General features: G+C 42.3%; 2 protein-coding genes across 3 annotated transcripts; one reads left to right on the top strand and one right to left on the bottom strand.

The window, feature by feature from the left end:
• Window positions 1-8,032: 8,032 nt before the first annotated feature.
• Window positions 8,033-11,570, bottom strand: LOC133924535 (uncharacterized). 2 transcript variants are annotated; one of them, XM_062370118.1, is made up of 6 exons: window positions 11,436-11,570; window positions 9,839-9,966; window positions 9,221-9,306; window positions 9,001-9,061; window positions 8,784-8,870; window positions 8,033-8,379 (listed from the first exon to the last, which is right to left on the bottom strand). In XM_062370118.1, exons 2-6 carry the CDS (start codon window positions 9,917-9,919, stop codon window positions 8,287-8,289), a joined length of 408 nt encoding a protein of 135 aa, XP_062226102.1. In that variant the 5' UTR covers window positions 9,920-9,966; window positions 11,436-11,570; the 3' UTR covers window positions 8,033-8,286. The 2 variants fall into 2 exon arrangements, with proteins under 2 accessions (XP_062226102.1, XP_062226101.1); XM_062370117.1 differs by having other exon boundaries at window positions 11,392-11,554.
• Window positions 11,571-11,658: 88 nt separating this feature from the next.
• On the top strand, window positions 11,659-15,082 carry LOC133925538 (dol-P-Glc:Glc(2)Man(9)GlcNAc(2)-PP-Dol alpha-1,2-glucosyltransferase-like). Its single transcript, XM_062371433.1, has 6 exons — window positions 11,659-12,066; window positions 12,551-12,639; window positions 12,714-12,855; window positions 13,366-13,589; window positions 13,947-14,089; window positions 14,174-15,082. The coding sequence occupies exons 1-6, from the start codon at window positions 11,977-11,979 to the stop codon at window positions 14,431-14,433; spliced, it is 948 nt and encodes a 315-aa protein (XP_062227417.1). The 5' UTR covers window positions 11,659-11,976; the 3' UTR covers window positions 14,434-15,082.
• The last annotated feature ends 82 nt before the right edge of the window (window positions 15,083-15,164 follow it).

The raw sequence follows: 15,164 nt of genomic DNA, 5'->3' as shown, positions 1-15,164 counted from the left end.
GTATGTCAGGATCAGTTTTATCATACATACGGTGATATTATCAGTGATATGCAGTTCTATATCGAACAAAATAACTTTATTAAAATAAAAACCAGAGTTTACAAGGTAGCAGCAGAATAACACAAGAGAACTCGAATGGATCTTCTGGGCACACCATAGGCAATCGACTAGGGGCAACGTGACCTGGAACGCTCTATCTTCAATCAATGGTCTTCAGCTTTCTTGATCTATTTGTAATCTTTTTCAACTGAGTAGCATTTATTATTAGAAAAAAAGCAAGTGTGAGTACATATCGTACTCCGTAAATATGTGAAAGTATGACATGAGGCTTAGGCCAAAGAAAGGTTAGACACCGGTTTACTGCACTAAGCAACCTTAACCTATAACAACAAGAATCATGCATCCTATTTACTAAGTGTGAAGACACAATTTAAACCAGAGGAACAACTCGTCAGATTCCATCTGACTACCAAACTCACCAGGTCTTTCATATCCGGCTACCCACTCATCGGGATACCACCACCCGACCATCAAAACCAACCATCTATAATTGCAACTAATCAAGAAGAAGTTCAAGCCGCTCTTGGTCGTGAACACGACTGATCAATCAGTTTTATACTTTGTAGAGATTGCCCATCTTTTCTCACGGGTTGTGATTTCATCACCCTTATTACCAGGTGACAGTCTCCATGTTGCCATGCTGATCAAGCACTTGCACACTTTCTATGATGTGCTGTTAGGAGATCACTACAAGGCCTTTACAAACCTCCCGCCGACCCACAAGCACCCACTAAGGTTTCACCGCTAACAGTGATTCCATCACTACAGAAGCCTCATTTTATGCCACTCAACCATCCAATGGTGCTCACAGAACCAGAGGGGTGGCTAATTAATTTGCCAGGCCGTACCCATATAGGCCCCGTAGATGGTTGCGGTTTAGCTTGGTTACATACTTCAAGAATCGGTTCTTAAGACCCTGCATAGTAATAGACACATTCCAACTGTACAACACAACACATACGTCTTCTTGCATCATCCTCAAACCAATCATCATGTTAGGATCCATATATCATGTTGCTGCAAAGATTACCATACCCAGTTCATATTGCATAATCATTAGTCAAGTTTAACTCATAACCCAACTATAACAACGACTAGCGTATCTACCCATATCCCAAAGGAATTCATCAACAGCGACAAGGAAAATCAGACAATTGCTAGTAAACCCTAATCATGGGATTCCAATTTAGACAAGCATACATGAAGGATAAACAACTAACATAAGATCCTAAAATAGGTGCAAGATATTTAAGGACACTTGCATGACAGCTGCTTAGTGACCTTCGCAAACTCAATTCTGGTATATCTCGAAGCCTTGGCCTTGTAGCTCATCGAATCTCGAACTGTTGCTCTTGGAGATCCTCGTATTACTTAGGAACGTAGTTGTCTACGCACAGGAACAACTGACGGAAGAGAAAACACAAATAACTAAGAACAGTACATCAAACAGAGACATCACATCATAAAAATTCTATGGTTGGATATGATACATTTTTAGAAGAAATTGGACGCAAGAACTGCTCAAATCAGAGTTCAGAAGGAGGATAATTTCAGAAGATTAAATTAGGGTTAAAAGGAAAAGGAGATAGAATATTCCCTCGGAATATCCTCGATGAATTCATGAAATTATTTGTCGAAGGAAAACCCTCACTATGGCAATGGTGTGACATCGGCAGGGAAAAGAATAAAGGACAGGGTGCATGCAATGATGTGATGGTGGCCTAAGGAAATATGAGGTTTGTTAGAAAAATATGTGAAAGGATGTACGAGAATATTAGCGTGAGATATCCAATATAATTCTAGAGTATTATTTTAACATCTTGAATCCATACCGTATGTGTAATGACATGTGGGCCCTACATATCAAAGCATTCTAATATGGATTCCACTATTAAAACAATACTTAGAGATTATATAGTTCGACATGACAATTTTTGATAGATTGTCATGAACAAGTATGAATAATTGGAACTTGTTGAATTGGATGATAGTATAAAGTGGTGTATGAATGCGACATAATGGACAATGGCAAAGCGGTGAAGGGTAAGCAAGCTTGGTGCTAATGGACCATGTGTGGTGAAGGGCAATGGGAGCTTGGTGCCGACGGACCATGCGAGGTCGGGTGAAGCCGTAGGCGATCCACATCGCTCACATGGAGGGCGCAAGAAGACATGATGTGAAGAGAAGGTGATTAAGACATCATTGATCAAGTTAAGGCAGGAAGATGATGGCAAGTCAAGAGGCGGCTTGGTGGCAGGAGCACATAGGCTTGAGGGCGTCAAAGACCATGGCTAAGGTCGGACATGCGTCAACATGAGGAGTTTGCATAGAGCCTACGCTAGCGGAAAGGAGTTATGCTTTAAGAAGAGTGCAAGGTAGTTTTCCAATTTCTCCTCAAAACCGGGGATGGAGTCGAAGGACGTGTGGCACCATCGTGAAGCTTGTGTAGAGATGAAACAAAGTCATGAAGGCATCGGGTCCACCTGATGGATAACAAAAAACTTGAATCATTTTGCTCCTGAGAGGTGTGTATCTTGTATTAGACTTAAAGGGCAGTTTGAGAAATTTTCACTCACCTACAAATAAGGGAGATGGCTGGTTGGAAATCAACTCTCCAAGACCATTTTCCATTTTGCTAATTGCTAGGCTTGGTTAGGGCTTCGAGAGAGAGAGAGAGAGAGAGAGAGAGAGAGAGAGAGAGAGAGAGAGAGAGAGAGAGAGAGAGAGAGAGAGAGAGAGAGATTATGGTTAATTGTTCTAGACTTGATTTCATCAAGAGTGGGAGGGTGACGGACAGCTTTCAAGCCATGTATCCATGAATTTTGCTAGATGTTAATTCAATTCCTCAGTTGTTTAGCAAATTCATGGTGCTTTTGTCTCCTTCCTAGTCTCTTGTTATTGAAGTTTTGATGGATTTATCATTCTTCACTTTTGGTTGTGATTTCAGGTGAATTTGTTGGGATAAAAGGTTGATAGGACATGTGTGAGAACATCTAGGGCTATTTCAAATATATTCCCTCACATGAGCGCTTTGAATTTGGTTTTTCTAAAAAATTCTCCCTTTTGTGTTCTTGGTCAAATCTACGAAATCGAGGGTAAAATCTTGATCTTTTTGAGGAGTTCTTTTGGGCAAAAATTCACCATGTACTTGCAAAGCTATGACTAAAATTTTGTTGGATTTAGATCATGTTTGATTGGATTCCAAGTTTGGATATTGGGTTCTCGAGTCACAGTTTTCTTCCAAAAATTTGTACACGTCGGAACTTCTGATCTTCTAATTGGAACTTCCAGTGAAGATTTTTTCCTAGCATTGTTCTTTTGATTATGGAAATTTGAACTCATCGGAACTTTCGATTAATTCTGTATTTCCATCATGAGGCTTCGAGTCTTGTGATTTTAGGATATTTCAATTGATCGTAACTTCCGACTATGATTTTCGGATATTTCGATCAATCGTAACTTCCGATGAACAGTGTTGGAACTCTGGATGAACAATATTTTTAGCATTGAATTCCTTCTAATCTGAACTTTTTGTGTTCACTATGAGCGCAATTTTGTGGTGTTTTTGTTGTACTTTGTGTTGCGCTTTGTTATGATTCGTTCTTGAGGTGCGCTAGTTGCTAATTGGATATAGTCCTAGTTTTTATTAAAGAATTTTAAGGGCTCTTATTCATGTTGCTCTGGTCACCGTTTTGGTTCTTCAGGAAGGCTCTGATCAACAATTGTAGCATTTGAAAGAGAGAAAAAAAGGAACTTAGGTTATAGGATCGGCTTCAAAATTAGGACGTTCGGGGCTCTGGTGGTGCATCGAGGCAACGATTTGTTGCCGTACATATGCTTGGAGGAGAGCAGGGACACCATTCTACTAGTGCAGCAAGAACAAACCGAGAGGTGATGTGTGAGAAAATTAGATTTTAGGGGGAAGTTAACGACGGATGCTCTGACAATAATGGGTCGCTGGAGCCACTGGGGTATTTGCTAAAAACAGTGCATCAGTGCTAAGGTGACTAGCTCGCTGATGGTCGATGAAGCGGGGCAGCAATGACATCAACCTGGGTTCATAGATGGATGTTTGATAAGATGGTTTATATACAGTGAAAGTGGATGGAGGGGACAGTGGCGTCCATCCATTGCACGTCGAGTCCTATTAAACTGAATATGCATATCGGTTGTTTGAGAAATGTGTCGAATATACGTGTATGATTGATTACACATAGACTTTGCAACTTGATAGGATTAGAAATATAGTTATAGTCGGATTTTTATTTCTAGGTGTTTATAAATATTAGACCATGTAACCACATCAACAATAACATATTATATGAAGAAGAGCGTCCGTAGTCATACTCCTATGATATAGATAATATGGTTAAATCTTGTTAAAAATATCGTGTAACATATGTTGATCTTGTGCTCGGTTTTTCAATCCTGATGATATTTCTGCTAAAACCTTAAGATTGGTGGTGCTGATGGTAAGTTGACAACTCTGCAAATTAAGTTTGTGTGAAAACGAACAAACCAAACACTAGCTTGCTTGCTCCACTAGACAAAAGTGTTACACATTGCTGAAAGAGAAACGACGAAAAAGGTTAGAGCAGATCTTCTTGATCTGAATATGCAAAACTGCAGCTTTTAATGACCGCAGGGAGCAATAAGGAATATAGAGAAGCCCACAAGGCCACTCTTAATGCTGATTTTTCAGGCATTAATTAGACATCCATCTAAATAAAAAGATGATATGATAAATAATTTAAAGATGAAAGAGAAAGAATTTGTTTCTTATAAAAGAAACTAGCTCTTTGAGCAATCTTAAGTGGTTGTGAGATAGTAAATTGATTTATGAGACATTAAGAGACTAGGAAGACACATACATTCATTGAAAACTTATTTATTAATATTAATTTCTTACCTTTTTCTTCTTTCAGACATCATAAAAAAAACAAAACATTGCGAATGGCCTAAGTCTCTAACGTACCCTTATCCGGTCGTCTAGGCTAACTCCTATCACTATGAACGATGTAACGCTATTCTTGAATATAATGCTAGTATTAAATTCGATGTGTATTTGCAACCGTATTCCTACATAACTACGTACCGTCTTCTCTCGCAGTCGTGTTTGAATGCATCTATTAGATGTGTTTTAAGTGACTATTCTGATGCAATGCAACGCAACGCAAACAGGTCGCTCGAGGAAAAAGAGGGGGAAAAAGCTAGTCCTAACTGTTTCAGATTCAGAAGGAACAGACAGGCGCATTTAACAGACTTGCAGCATGGCACGCCACGACGGTGGAATCTTCCCCGAACTGCCCAATTGCAACCGGCCGTCAGCTTTCTTGCCCAAAGAGCCGAAAAGTCGTCAAGACTCGAGCATAGGCATGACGGAAATAGCACGTCGTCGTTGCTAGCGTTGTGCCCGCGACATTTCTCTCTCTCTCTCTCTTGGAGCTAGTCAGATGATGTCACGAAGGAATTACGTTTGTGTGATCTACTAATCGTATGTTATGATATCATAACCAAGAAGAAAGCACTCCAGGTCCAGTAGAGGTGTAGTAGCAAGTGTGAATAATTATGGGGCTGAGAGGAGGATGCATGCAAAAGTTGCAGCCGATCTGGGCTGGGCATATCTGCGGCGCACTCATCGGTCTCGCTCGTACGCCACCAGCCGAATGGGACCTCTATCTCGTCTTCACTTGGTGACGCTGCTCGCGTGTGCCGCGCGTCACGACGCGTGAGAGGACCCGGCGACTAGCAAAACTACTCGCGCTGCACCAGGCCGGCCATGCATGAGCTTTCGGCGTGGGGGGAAAAAAATTCTCTGCTGCGTTTCCGATATCACTGCGAGGATATGATTAGAGAAGAAAAGTTGACGAAGCGCAGCGACATCCGGATCGGGGACGAAGAAGTCTTTCGAGGCCTTTGTTCGGGTCTGCTGTCTCTTGTCATATCGGTGTACTCTGAGCATCGATCAGCGTCGCGTTAGCTCCGAGAGGAAACGGGGTAAACGTCGATAGGCGCATTGGTTTGTTTCCAGAGAGAACGCGAGTTTGCAGCTTTGCACTGAAGCGTAGTCGCGTAGAGGGGGGAAGCGGCTCCAACGACGACGTGAATCCGTGCAGTTAGATAATCTATGTTCCGGGGTGTTGGCCTTCTTCTCGCAGTCTAGGAACCTTTCTGTTTTCGTGAGAAGCGAAGTCGTGGCGTGTAACCAAGCCAGGCCGAACGGGATCCATTGATAGCCATGGGTGAACGAAAGCTTTTCGCAGGAGCACCTTTCTAAGAGAGGAGAGAGCTAACCGCTCACAGTCAGTCACAGGAATGCGTCCCTGTTGCGTATGCGAGCAAGTGCCGCAGGCAGGCAGGCTAGCTTCAAGAGGAAACGACACTCATCCATCCCCCACTTCTACCACTCTGCACTACCATCTTGTAGACTTTCAAGTCCGGTCCACAGGACGTACCCAGCGTACAGCCAGTGAGGACGCAGCCTCTGTTTAAATTATTGCTTTCAGCGAATTTAGTTATTTTTTGAAATTACAAATATCGTATATTTAATTTTTAAGCTACATCCGCTCCTGTCCGCACTATTACGCCCGTGCTAACGGCTTTGAAGCAAAAAAATGCGCACGCCTTCTTACCGCCCTGCACGCACATGTAACGCGCTCTCTGCTCTAGCTTCGCGTAGGATGGTCCCGGCGCGCCCACCGCCACCACGAACCGCGCCGACGCCGACGAGCAGTGCCAACACGCCCACCCGGAGCAGATCGCAGGAGGCCGTGTGCCTGAGCAGTAGAAACGGATCAATGATGAGCGTGCACCTTTTAAACGCGACGCGCCTGTGCTCGTCGCCCAAGATACCAGGATCTCGGGAAAGCGAAAGACAGGTAGGATTTTCTTCTCGGCCCTTTTACTACTCTTCTATTTTAAAATAGATGTAGTTTTACCCTCTTTCATAATATTTAAAATACATGACGTTTTATGATTTTAAAGTAACTTTAATTTAAATTTTTAATGTTACCTTCTTTATTATGTAACTTTTTTCTAATACAAGTCTCGTTTCTCATATATAAAATAAATAGTATTAAAAATGATAAGATGATCATTTACTTTAATAATTATGCTCATCTGTGAAGTACACTACAGGCCTTGATGGGAACTACGCACTTGGGAGTTGAGACCGAGTCTCTTGCCCCAGCTCGCTCTGGAGTTTAGCCAAATCAGGAGGCCCAATCCTAGCGTAAAGGCCACGGAGTTTCCAGGCGGCACATCGCGTGATAGGCTAAGCTGGGTGACCGGCTAGGGGGGTCGCCTAGCCGCCTAGGCCGTTGTCGTCAGAAGGGAACCGGTGGTGTGATGTTACGAGAGAGAGAGAGAGGGTGCTCTTTGACGACTCGAGATCGGTGTCCAGCTCGTCGTGTTCGTTCAGCTCGGATCTCCCCAAGATCCTCTATTCAATCCCCTGGTGAGTGACTGATGGAGAATCATCGCAGGTTACTGTTGACGTTAACCGATTACTGTTCTGTCTCGCCTGTCAAAAGAGACGGCCGGTGTTGGCGACAGCTAAGTGCTGGCGTGACACGCTCAGGATGTGGTGCACTTTACACGAAAGACGTGCATGCCGTCCTTGAAGAACTGGAATGGTGAACGAAGACCGGCAGAAAGGGCAGAAAAGAACCATACGACAGACGCAACTTGGCCTTCTCTGTAGTGGACCTATCAAATCTCACTCCTGTAGGCTAATGATACACCTCCTGTGGAAGGTACGATCATATCATGATACATTGATATCAACCAATGCAAAGGAAAAGGGCAAAATTTCAAGCAACCGTAGTACAGTATCTTGGCCCCAAACAGGACAAAAGATTCCAAATCAATGTAATGCTTCCATGTTATACGGAGATGGCACTTTCTTACAGATCCGCCATGTACCACGCAATCAGTTAAAGTTGAATTGCCGGACGTAAGGACGAAGCGGGAGTAAATTCAAAGCCATGATTCATAAGTCATATATTCCACGCAAAAAAAAAAATGATTCAGAAGTCATATATCACAAGGCCAAAGCCCAAGAAAAATTTATAGGAAGCTCCGACTTATGAGATGTATAGATGAAAGGAGTCATGTAGTGACGAGACAGGAAAAGAATCGACTCCGAAACGAAGTGTTTGCCTCTTCAGCAGCCCGCTTCTACGTCATCCATATGTGAAGCTTATGGAACCTCTCCATGACCGTCCACTACAGATACTTCCTGGCAAGAGCCCTGACCTTGGTATCAAAATGAGAGGAGGTGATGCGAGAGCCAGGCAGGTGAAGGGGATTGAGGAATATCTGCACAACAGAAAACAAAATTCTATTATACCAGGAAGGATTATGGGTTGAAGTAGGATAACCTAGAATGACATCGAGGCACGTTCAAAATTTATAATGGAAACTGTGCACAATTACACATCAGCCAGCAACTTCGCAAGATACAGAACTCAAAAACAACCCATGCAATTTTGAGACCAGTTCCATCGCCTTCATGCACAGAAAATGTAGATAAAAGAATAACAATAGATGCCCAAAGATTGTTGAAAATGATGTTGCACCACAAAGATCAAGATAAATAGAGGCATCACAATTATATACCATGTCCTGAAATTGACTTCTGAAGGCATACTCGGTTCAGCATTTATCAATCTAAAAGCACTGGGAAAATTATCTTCATTGTAGATGACCAATAATTGTCTTACCTTGATGTAAAGTTCATGAACCTCTTGAAAAAAGCTTTTTATTCCATCTTCACTACGTGAATCATGAAGCAACATGAATCTAGTATGTGTCATACTTGCAGTTAAAGAAAACAATAATATTGCAATGATCAAGCTTTTAAAAAATGAAGATAATGAGACATAGTCAATCTCATGAAAAAACAATAAAGAAGAACTATCATCATCATGAAAGGATATGACCTGCAGTTACATAAACAGACACTACAAGGTCATTGAATCTATCAACTGACTTCAGGAACCTGAAAAAATATATAGAAAACATTCAGTTTCTAGGTGGCGTAAACAATATATAAAATTTACAAGAATAACTTTGGGCTGTGATACTTTTGTCTGCATCGCACAGCCAAATTACACAACCAATAAAATACTTTCTCGAACACAACAAATAAAATACTCACATTGCATTTGTGGTCCATGCTAGGTCCTGAACGACATCTAACGCAGCATGCAGGATAAACTGATGGTGATAAGACAAATCTTCTTTCTGCCACAAAAATTAAATGGCAGAAGTTTAGACATACACTTTAGTAATTCAGTATGCATATGTTGCTTCAGGAAAAAAAATCCCATGTCATGAAGATGAAGGATCCAAAGCGAAAGTATTGTTGTATGTCAATGAGCACTGTTATATAGGAATGTTTCTATTTCCTAGGAACAGATGTAATTGCCAAAATTGACCAGCAAGGAAGAACAATGAATGTAATAAATCATTAAACATAAAACAGTATTGCAATCCACTGTTTTAGTCGCAACAGAAGAAATATCAGGAAACTACAGTGTTCCACTGAACATCTTAGTTTTTGCTCTCTAGGGACGACAATCAAGAGCCTGATCTGACATGATTAATGTTCATCAATAACTATTTCCGTATCAGAGACCTTTTTAAACATATCATATCAACATAACCAAATGGTTCGTGCTGTGGCAAAAAAAGGCAAAATTTACAGATGTAGCCATATAGCTAAATGTAATGTAAAAGTGGTAGATGGAAAGGAAATGAAGTCCAAGGTACCTACTTTTGGTGCGGATCCAACTTCTGCCTCATAGATCGGGATGTCATTCTTACTAACAATCACGAAGCATGCTGTACTTGCCATTTGCACCAACACTTAGATTAGTTCTGCTCCGAGCCTCTGACAACAATCTTCGCAAGTTGCACACACAAGAATATTAATTATGTTTGATAGTTAGGATGAAAGATTGCTCAACATAAAAACATATTCATCAGGAGAAAATCAATGCAGCCCAATATCATAGCTTCATAAGGATAGAATTATGCATTCAAAAGAATGAATGAACAAATGGTTAAGAGCTTATCAAGACACATAAAAACTACATTTTTCCTTGTTCCTTAACATACAGTTCTACAAATCCATGGTTAGTCTTATCTGGAACAATGTGCATTGCCCTCTGTTGCTTTGCACTAAAACGGTTTTGAAGTGGTACACTGATGATTCTGTGCTAAAGGATTTCTTTTAGCTGCAACTTTATGTTATCTCAATTCTGCTCGGTCTTGAATTTGAGTTTGGTTTTCTGTGCTGGTTTCACTTGAGATGCTTTGTATCAAGAATCGGTAGCATTTGTGCTGTGTTTCTACAGAATCAGATTTTCTTGAATTATAAGAAATGGTTTAGTGGAATAAATCCAATTTCGCAGAGATGGGAGGTTGCAAAACGTGTGTCAAAATGATGTTTGAAAGGGCCACACTCACATGTTTTATCTAATTTTGGTACTAAAATTTCAGGCTCGGAAGTCAAAATGGAACAAAACTTTAACAGGCCCAAGACATGCTACTCAAGTCTGGGTGAGTTTGTAATTTGAAGTTGGATCACTGGATAGGACGAGTCTGGTGCAGGAAGTTCTTGGCTTTCAGCTGCTATAGGCTGTATCAACTGGTGGCAATATGGTGATTGCCAGCTTATGTTGGATGATACAAGAGATATGCTATGCTACAATCAGAGTTCTCTTTCGTGGGTGCTACCAGTGATCATAGAAAGTCTCAGGCGCTGAAAGGAAACGCACAACAAACGCTGGCATAGTATTAAGCCAATGGAAGCAACAACAAAAAAAAGATTCGACAGGTAACATAATTCATCACCATAAATGAAAGACCACTGCTTGAAGTTGAACGATGCAATAGAAAGGTCTGTCCGGACTCGTTCGCCTAGCACCTAAACCTTTTATATCAGATATCTCGTTATAATTCTACTTCTACCGACACTCACTTCTATAGCCTCCTTGCTCCTGTTGGCTATTCCAGATCAATGGCTTGCTTAAACTATCCATGGTCCGTATCCACGACCCTGTTTGGACGACTTCGCTCATTCAACCTCGGTGGATCTTGCACCTACAGCCCCTGTCTCACGCCCATTGACATCACGAAATCTAGCTAATAAGATGGTTCCTCGGCCTATTCCTGACGGCGTTTCTTTACGCAATCTCTCCAATGACACAGGGATAAACGAAATGGCGAATTCGACCCACGAACTGGCCATCCAAAATCAACTAAACACCTGACGGGCTTCCTAGAACGTGGGACTGAGCACAAAAAGGAGAAGTAATAACTCACATGGAACGGGGATATGGAAGACCACCGCACAGGCGCAGTCTCACCGTGGAGAAGCCGCCGGAGCCGGCCGTCGTCGTCTTTGTACTCGGGAGTCGGAGGGAGATCTGAGCACGGCGGATCAGACTGCGGCGTCTTCCCCGTTCGCGACGAACAGTTGTACAGGACGGTGGTTGGGCTGAGCTGGGCCGCTAGGTTGGCCACTCCGATTCGCAGGCCTTATTGGCCCAGTTTGGTAATTGGGTAGGCCATGGGCCACGGCCCTAAATCGCCAGTCTGGACCGAGCCGATAGGCCGAGACCGCCGAGGCGGAAGCAACCGACGGTCGCCGCGCGCTCCGGCGGGACCCCGGCACCGCCGCGGCGTCAAAGCCGCTCCGACCGCGCCGCCGCCAAGTCGTGTCGCGCGGGAAACTGCTCCCGACTGACTCACAACGCTGCGGTCTCATGCGTCACCTCCGATGGCCTGGTGAGTCGTGAGGAGCGAGGGCTGAGGGTACGCGCTCCTTCCGGGCGCAGGACTGGATCTGAAGCGCGCGGGAGCTCCGAAGACCCCGAGCGCCGCGGAGAAAGGCCGTCTTGTGGCGGGATGGGGAGGTTGGCCGTTGCCGCGGCGGTGGCCGTGTGGGCGATCCCGATCGCCGCTTTGTTGGACTCCGTCGTGCCTGAGCCCTACATGGTGAGTTCCTTCTCCTCCTCGGATACGCTTGTCGAGTGTGTTTGCAGGGAAGGCTATTTCTGATTGCTCGAGCAAGGTTCATTTTCATGAACAACACAGCCGTGCCTAAAAATCAGTCTTGCTGAAAAACACATTCAGTCTGAAGTTGCAAAGTCACTTTTATGCTTGATGTATGTTTATACATGAAAATATTAGGTTGGGCATTTGCGCAAGTGTTCGAATTATTGTTTCCATGCAGGAAACACAAGTAAATATTCATGCATCATATGTCATAGCTTTCTAAAAATTGGAAATTTCTGTAGATTTTATAAATCGAACAAGCAGGTGGGCTTTTGTGAGATCTCTATATTGGTAATTGCCTTGGGGTTTGTACTATTGCCTAATCTGGTTATACATTGGTTGTGACAATGTAGAAAGCAACAAATGCTTTCGAGTAAAGTATGAAAAACATTAAGTGACATGCTAACCCATGTCTTGTGTTTAGGACGAGATCTTCCATGTTCCCCAGGCACATCAATATTGCCATGGAGATATCTTGACATGGGATCCCATGATCACTACCCCTCCTAGCCCGTGAGTTTTTACAATTCCTTGTTGCTTCAAGCTCAAATTTACCTGGTGATGGGTTGATGTCTGCAATTTTGCAGGTATTATGTTTCACTAATATATGTTGTTTCTTTGTTTCCTGTTGCCTGTATGATTCGGGTGACAGAAACATTTGATGCTCTTTGCTGCCAATGGTGCCGTCTCATACGTACAAGATCTTCACCTCAAGGACAATGTTTCTCATGAGAACAGTGAACCAACACATAAGTCAAACAAAGTAGTGTCTAACTGGGATAGCAAAATCACTGCTCAAGGTTTGAGAAGACGACAAGTTAATAGTCCTATAAGTAAGAAGGAGGTTGTTTCTGAATCTACTAAACTGTACAGCAGTGAGTACTCCTGCTCCTTTGATTAAGAATTTTACATTGTCAGCTACTGCAAACTTCTGCCTTCCTTTTATATTACATGTAACCCTTTTGATGCCATATCTAACATTTATGAGTAACGTTCAGGTCTTGCGGAGGAAGTATGGGACATCAGCTTTTAGTTATGGAATTCAAAGTGTAAAGTTTTAATCGCCTTTACACCATTTGCAGTTGTTATGGTGGCATTTATAGCATTCATAATTTGGAATGGTGGTATAGACGTATAGTGCTAGGTAAATTGCTATGTCTAGTTGCTCCTCCTTTTAAGTAATTCAAAAGGCCTTAGCTGGTTGTTTGGTAATAGGTTATAAATTGCTAAAAACAAACCCTTGCTTTGAGTGATGCAGGTGCTAAGGAAGCTCATGTTGTTTCACCACACTTTGCACAGTTTCTGTACTTTGGTCTAGTATCTGCCGCAGCCCTCCTACCATGGCATTTCACTCTCAGCCAAGTATTGGACCTATTCCGCTGGTTTAGAAAGAAGAAAACCTGTAGTTCTCTGGCAGTGTTGATGGCTCTTGGTTTAAGCTTCATTGCCGTACATTTCTTCAGGTTTGTTACCTAAGCATGTCCTTCATGTTAAACTTTTTAGCGAAGTATGACCTTCGTGTAAGTCCTTTAATCCAGGTATAAGAACTGCCATAAGCACTTCCTGCTGAATCTTTAGTGACTTATCAATGACGATTCATTATTTTGTTAAAACCAGAATGAAGCTCAGAGGAAAATAGAAAAACATTTTCAATGTAATAATGCTTTATATTTAGGTGTGGAACCAGAGTTGTGGTGAAACATATGCCAAGGAAACCTTGATGGCTTGATCATTGTACTTATCTCTTGTGGTTAGCCAACGATGTCCTTTTATCTTCTGTATGTTTTCCCAACTTTTAACGACCCCATCTTTTGATGCAGCGTCACTCATCTGTATCTTCTTGCTGACAATAGACACTATACCTTCTATATTTGGAGGAAGTTTATCCAAGTTAACTGGATGATGAAATACATTTTGGTTCCACTTTATGTGTTCTCATGGTTTTCAATCATCAACGTCATAGGTAAATCTCTTTACGTAATATTAGGAAAGCTGGCTATTTTTTATAAGAGTATAATGAACCGAATCTTCTGACTTCATCTTACAGGGAAATCACAGACACGGGTGTGGGTGCTATCGTTTGTTCTCTCAGTTGCGCTGGTTCTCGTACCTGCCCCGTTGGTTGAATTCAGATACTACACAATTCCATTCATCATACTGGTTCTTCATTCTCCAGTAATTGGCAACAGCAAATTGCTTGCTCTGGGGTCGCTCTATGCAGCTGCTGACTTGTTCACTCTGGCGATGTTTCCGTTCCGACCATTCCATTGGGAACATGAGCCTGGAACACAAAGGTTCATGTGGTAGTTTAGGATAAAGCACCCGAACAGAGCAAGCTTCAGTTTACAATAGTCTTGAACATGAACTATTACGACCGTTAAACATACCTGTGTCCAGCTTATTTAGGTCATTTTCATTGGGTCGTTGAGTGAATCCATAGGGAAAAATCAAAACAGTAGTGATGAGTGTTGTAATTTCCTTTTTCATGTCAGCTTTTATGTAGATTAAAGGTTCTGATGAGCCATTACACAAGTCAAAAATGGCACCTGGTGCATTGTTTGATCGCATGATTTTCGATGGAAACAACGATCTATGTACAGTATTGGACAGGACGTGCAGTATCACACAGCAGGAAAGTGATGCCTCCGGAAGCAGTACTGACAATTTTGACGAGGTAATCCTCTTTGAGTCACTCGCAGCTGCAGTGTTTGGCCGTAGCTCTTGCTGACTGAAGGAAGAAGCTTTGCGGATGGATAGATGGTTTCAGCTACTGACTAGTTGAGAGGGCTTTTCCTAGTGAGCTAATATTATTCTATTGCCCCCTGTTACTGATGGAGATTGTTTGTATTGATAACAGGTGCCATTTAGACCGGACAAATGGACTTTCCAATTGTGCAATATGCCGACGATACTATTTAGTCTTAAAAGGATCTCAAAAAGAGATTTTTGTCTCAAAGCACTACTGCAAACTTTCTCCCAATCTACTAGCCTCAAAGTGAATGACTCAGTCTTGCATGATACCTATCAATATGACCAAG

This window comes from Phragmites australis, chromosome 7 (assembly GCF_958298935.1).
Source record: "Phragmites australis chromosome 7, lpPhrAust1.1, whole genome shotgun sequence".
Classification (NCBI taxonomy): Eukaryota; Viridiplantae; Streptophyta; class Magnoliopsida; order Poales; family Poaceae; genus Phragmites; species Phragmites australis.
Note: the sequence above shows the minus strand (reverse complement) of the source record. Positions and strands in the feature narration are given on the sequence as shown.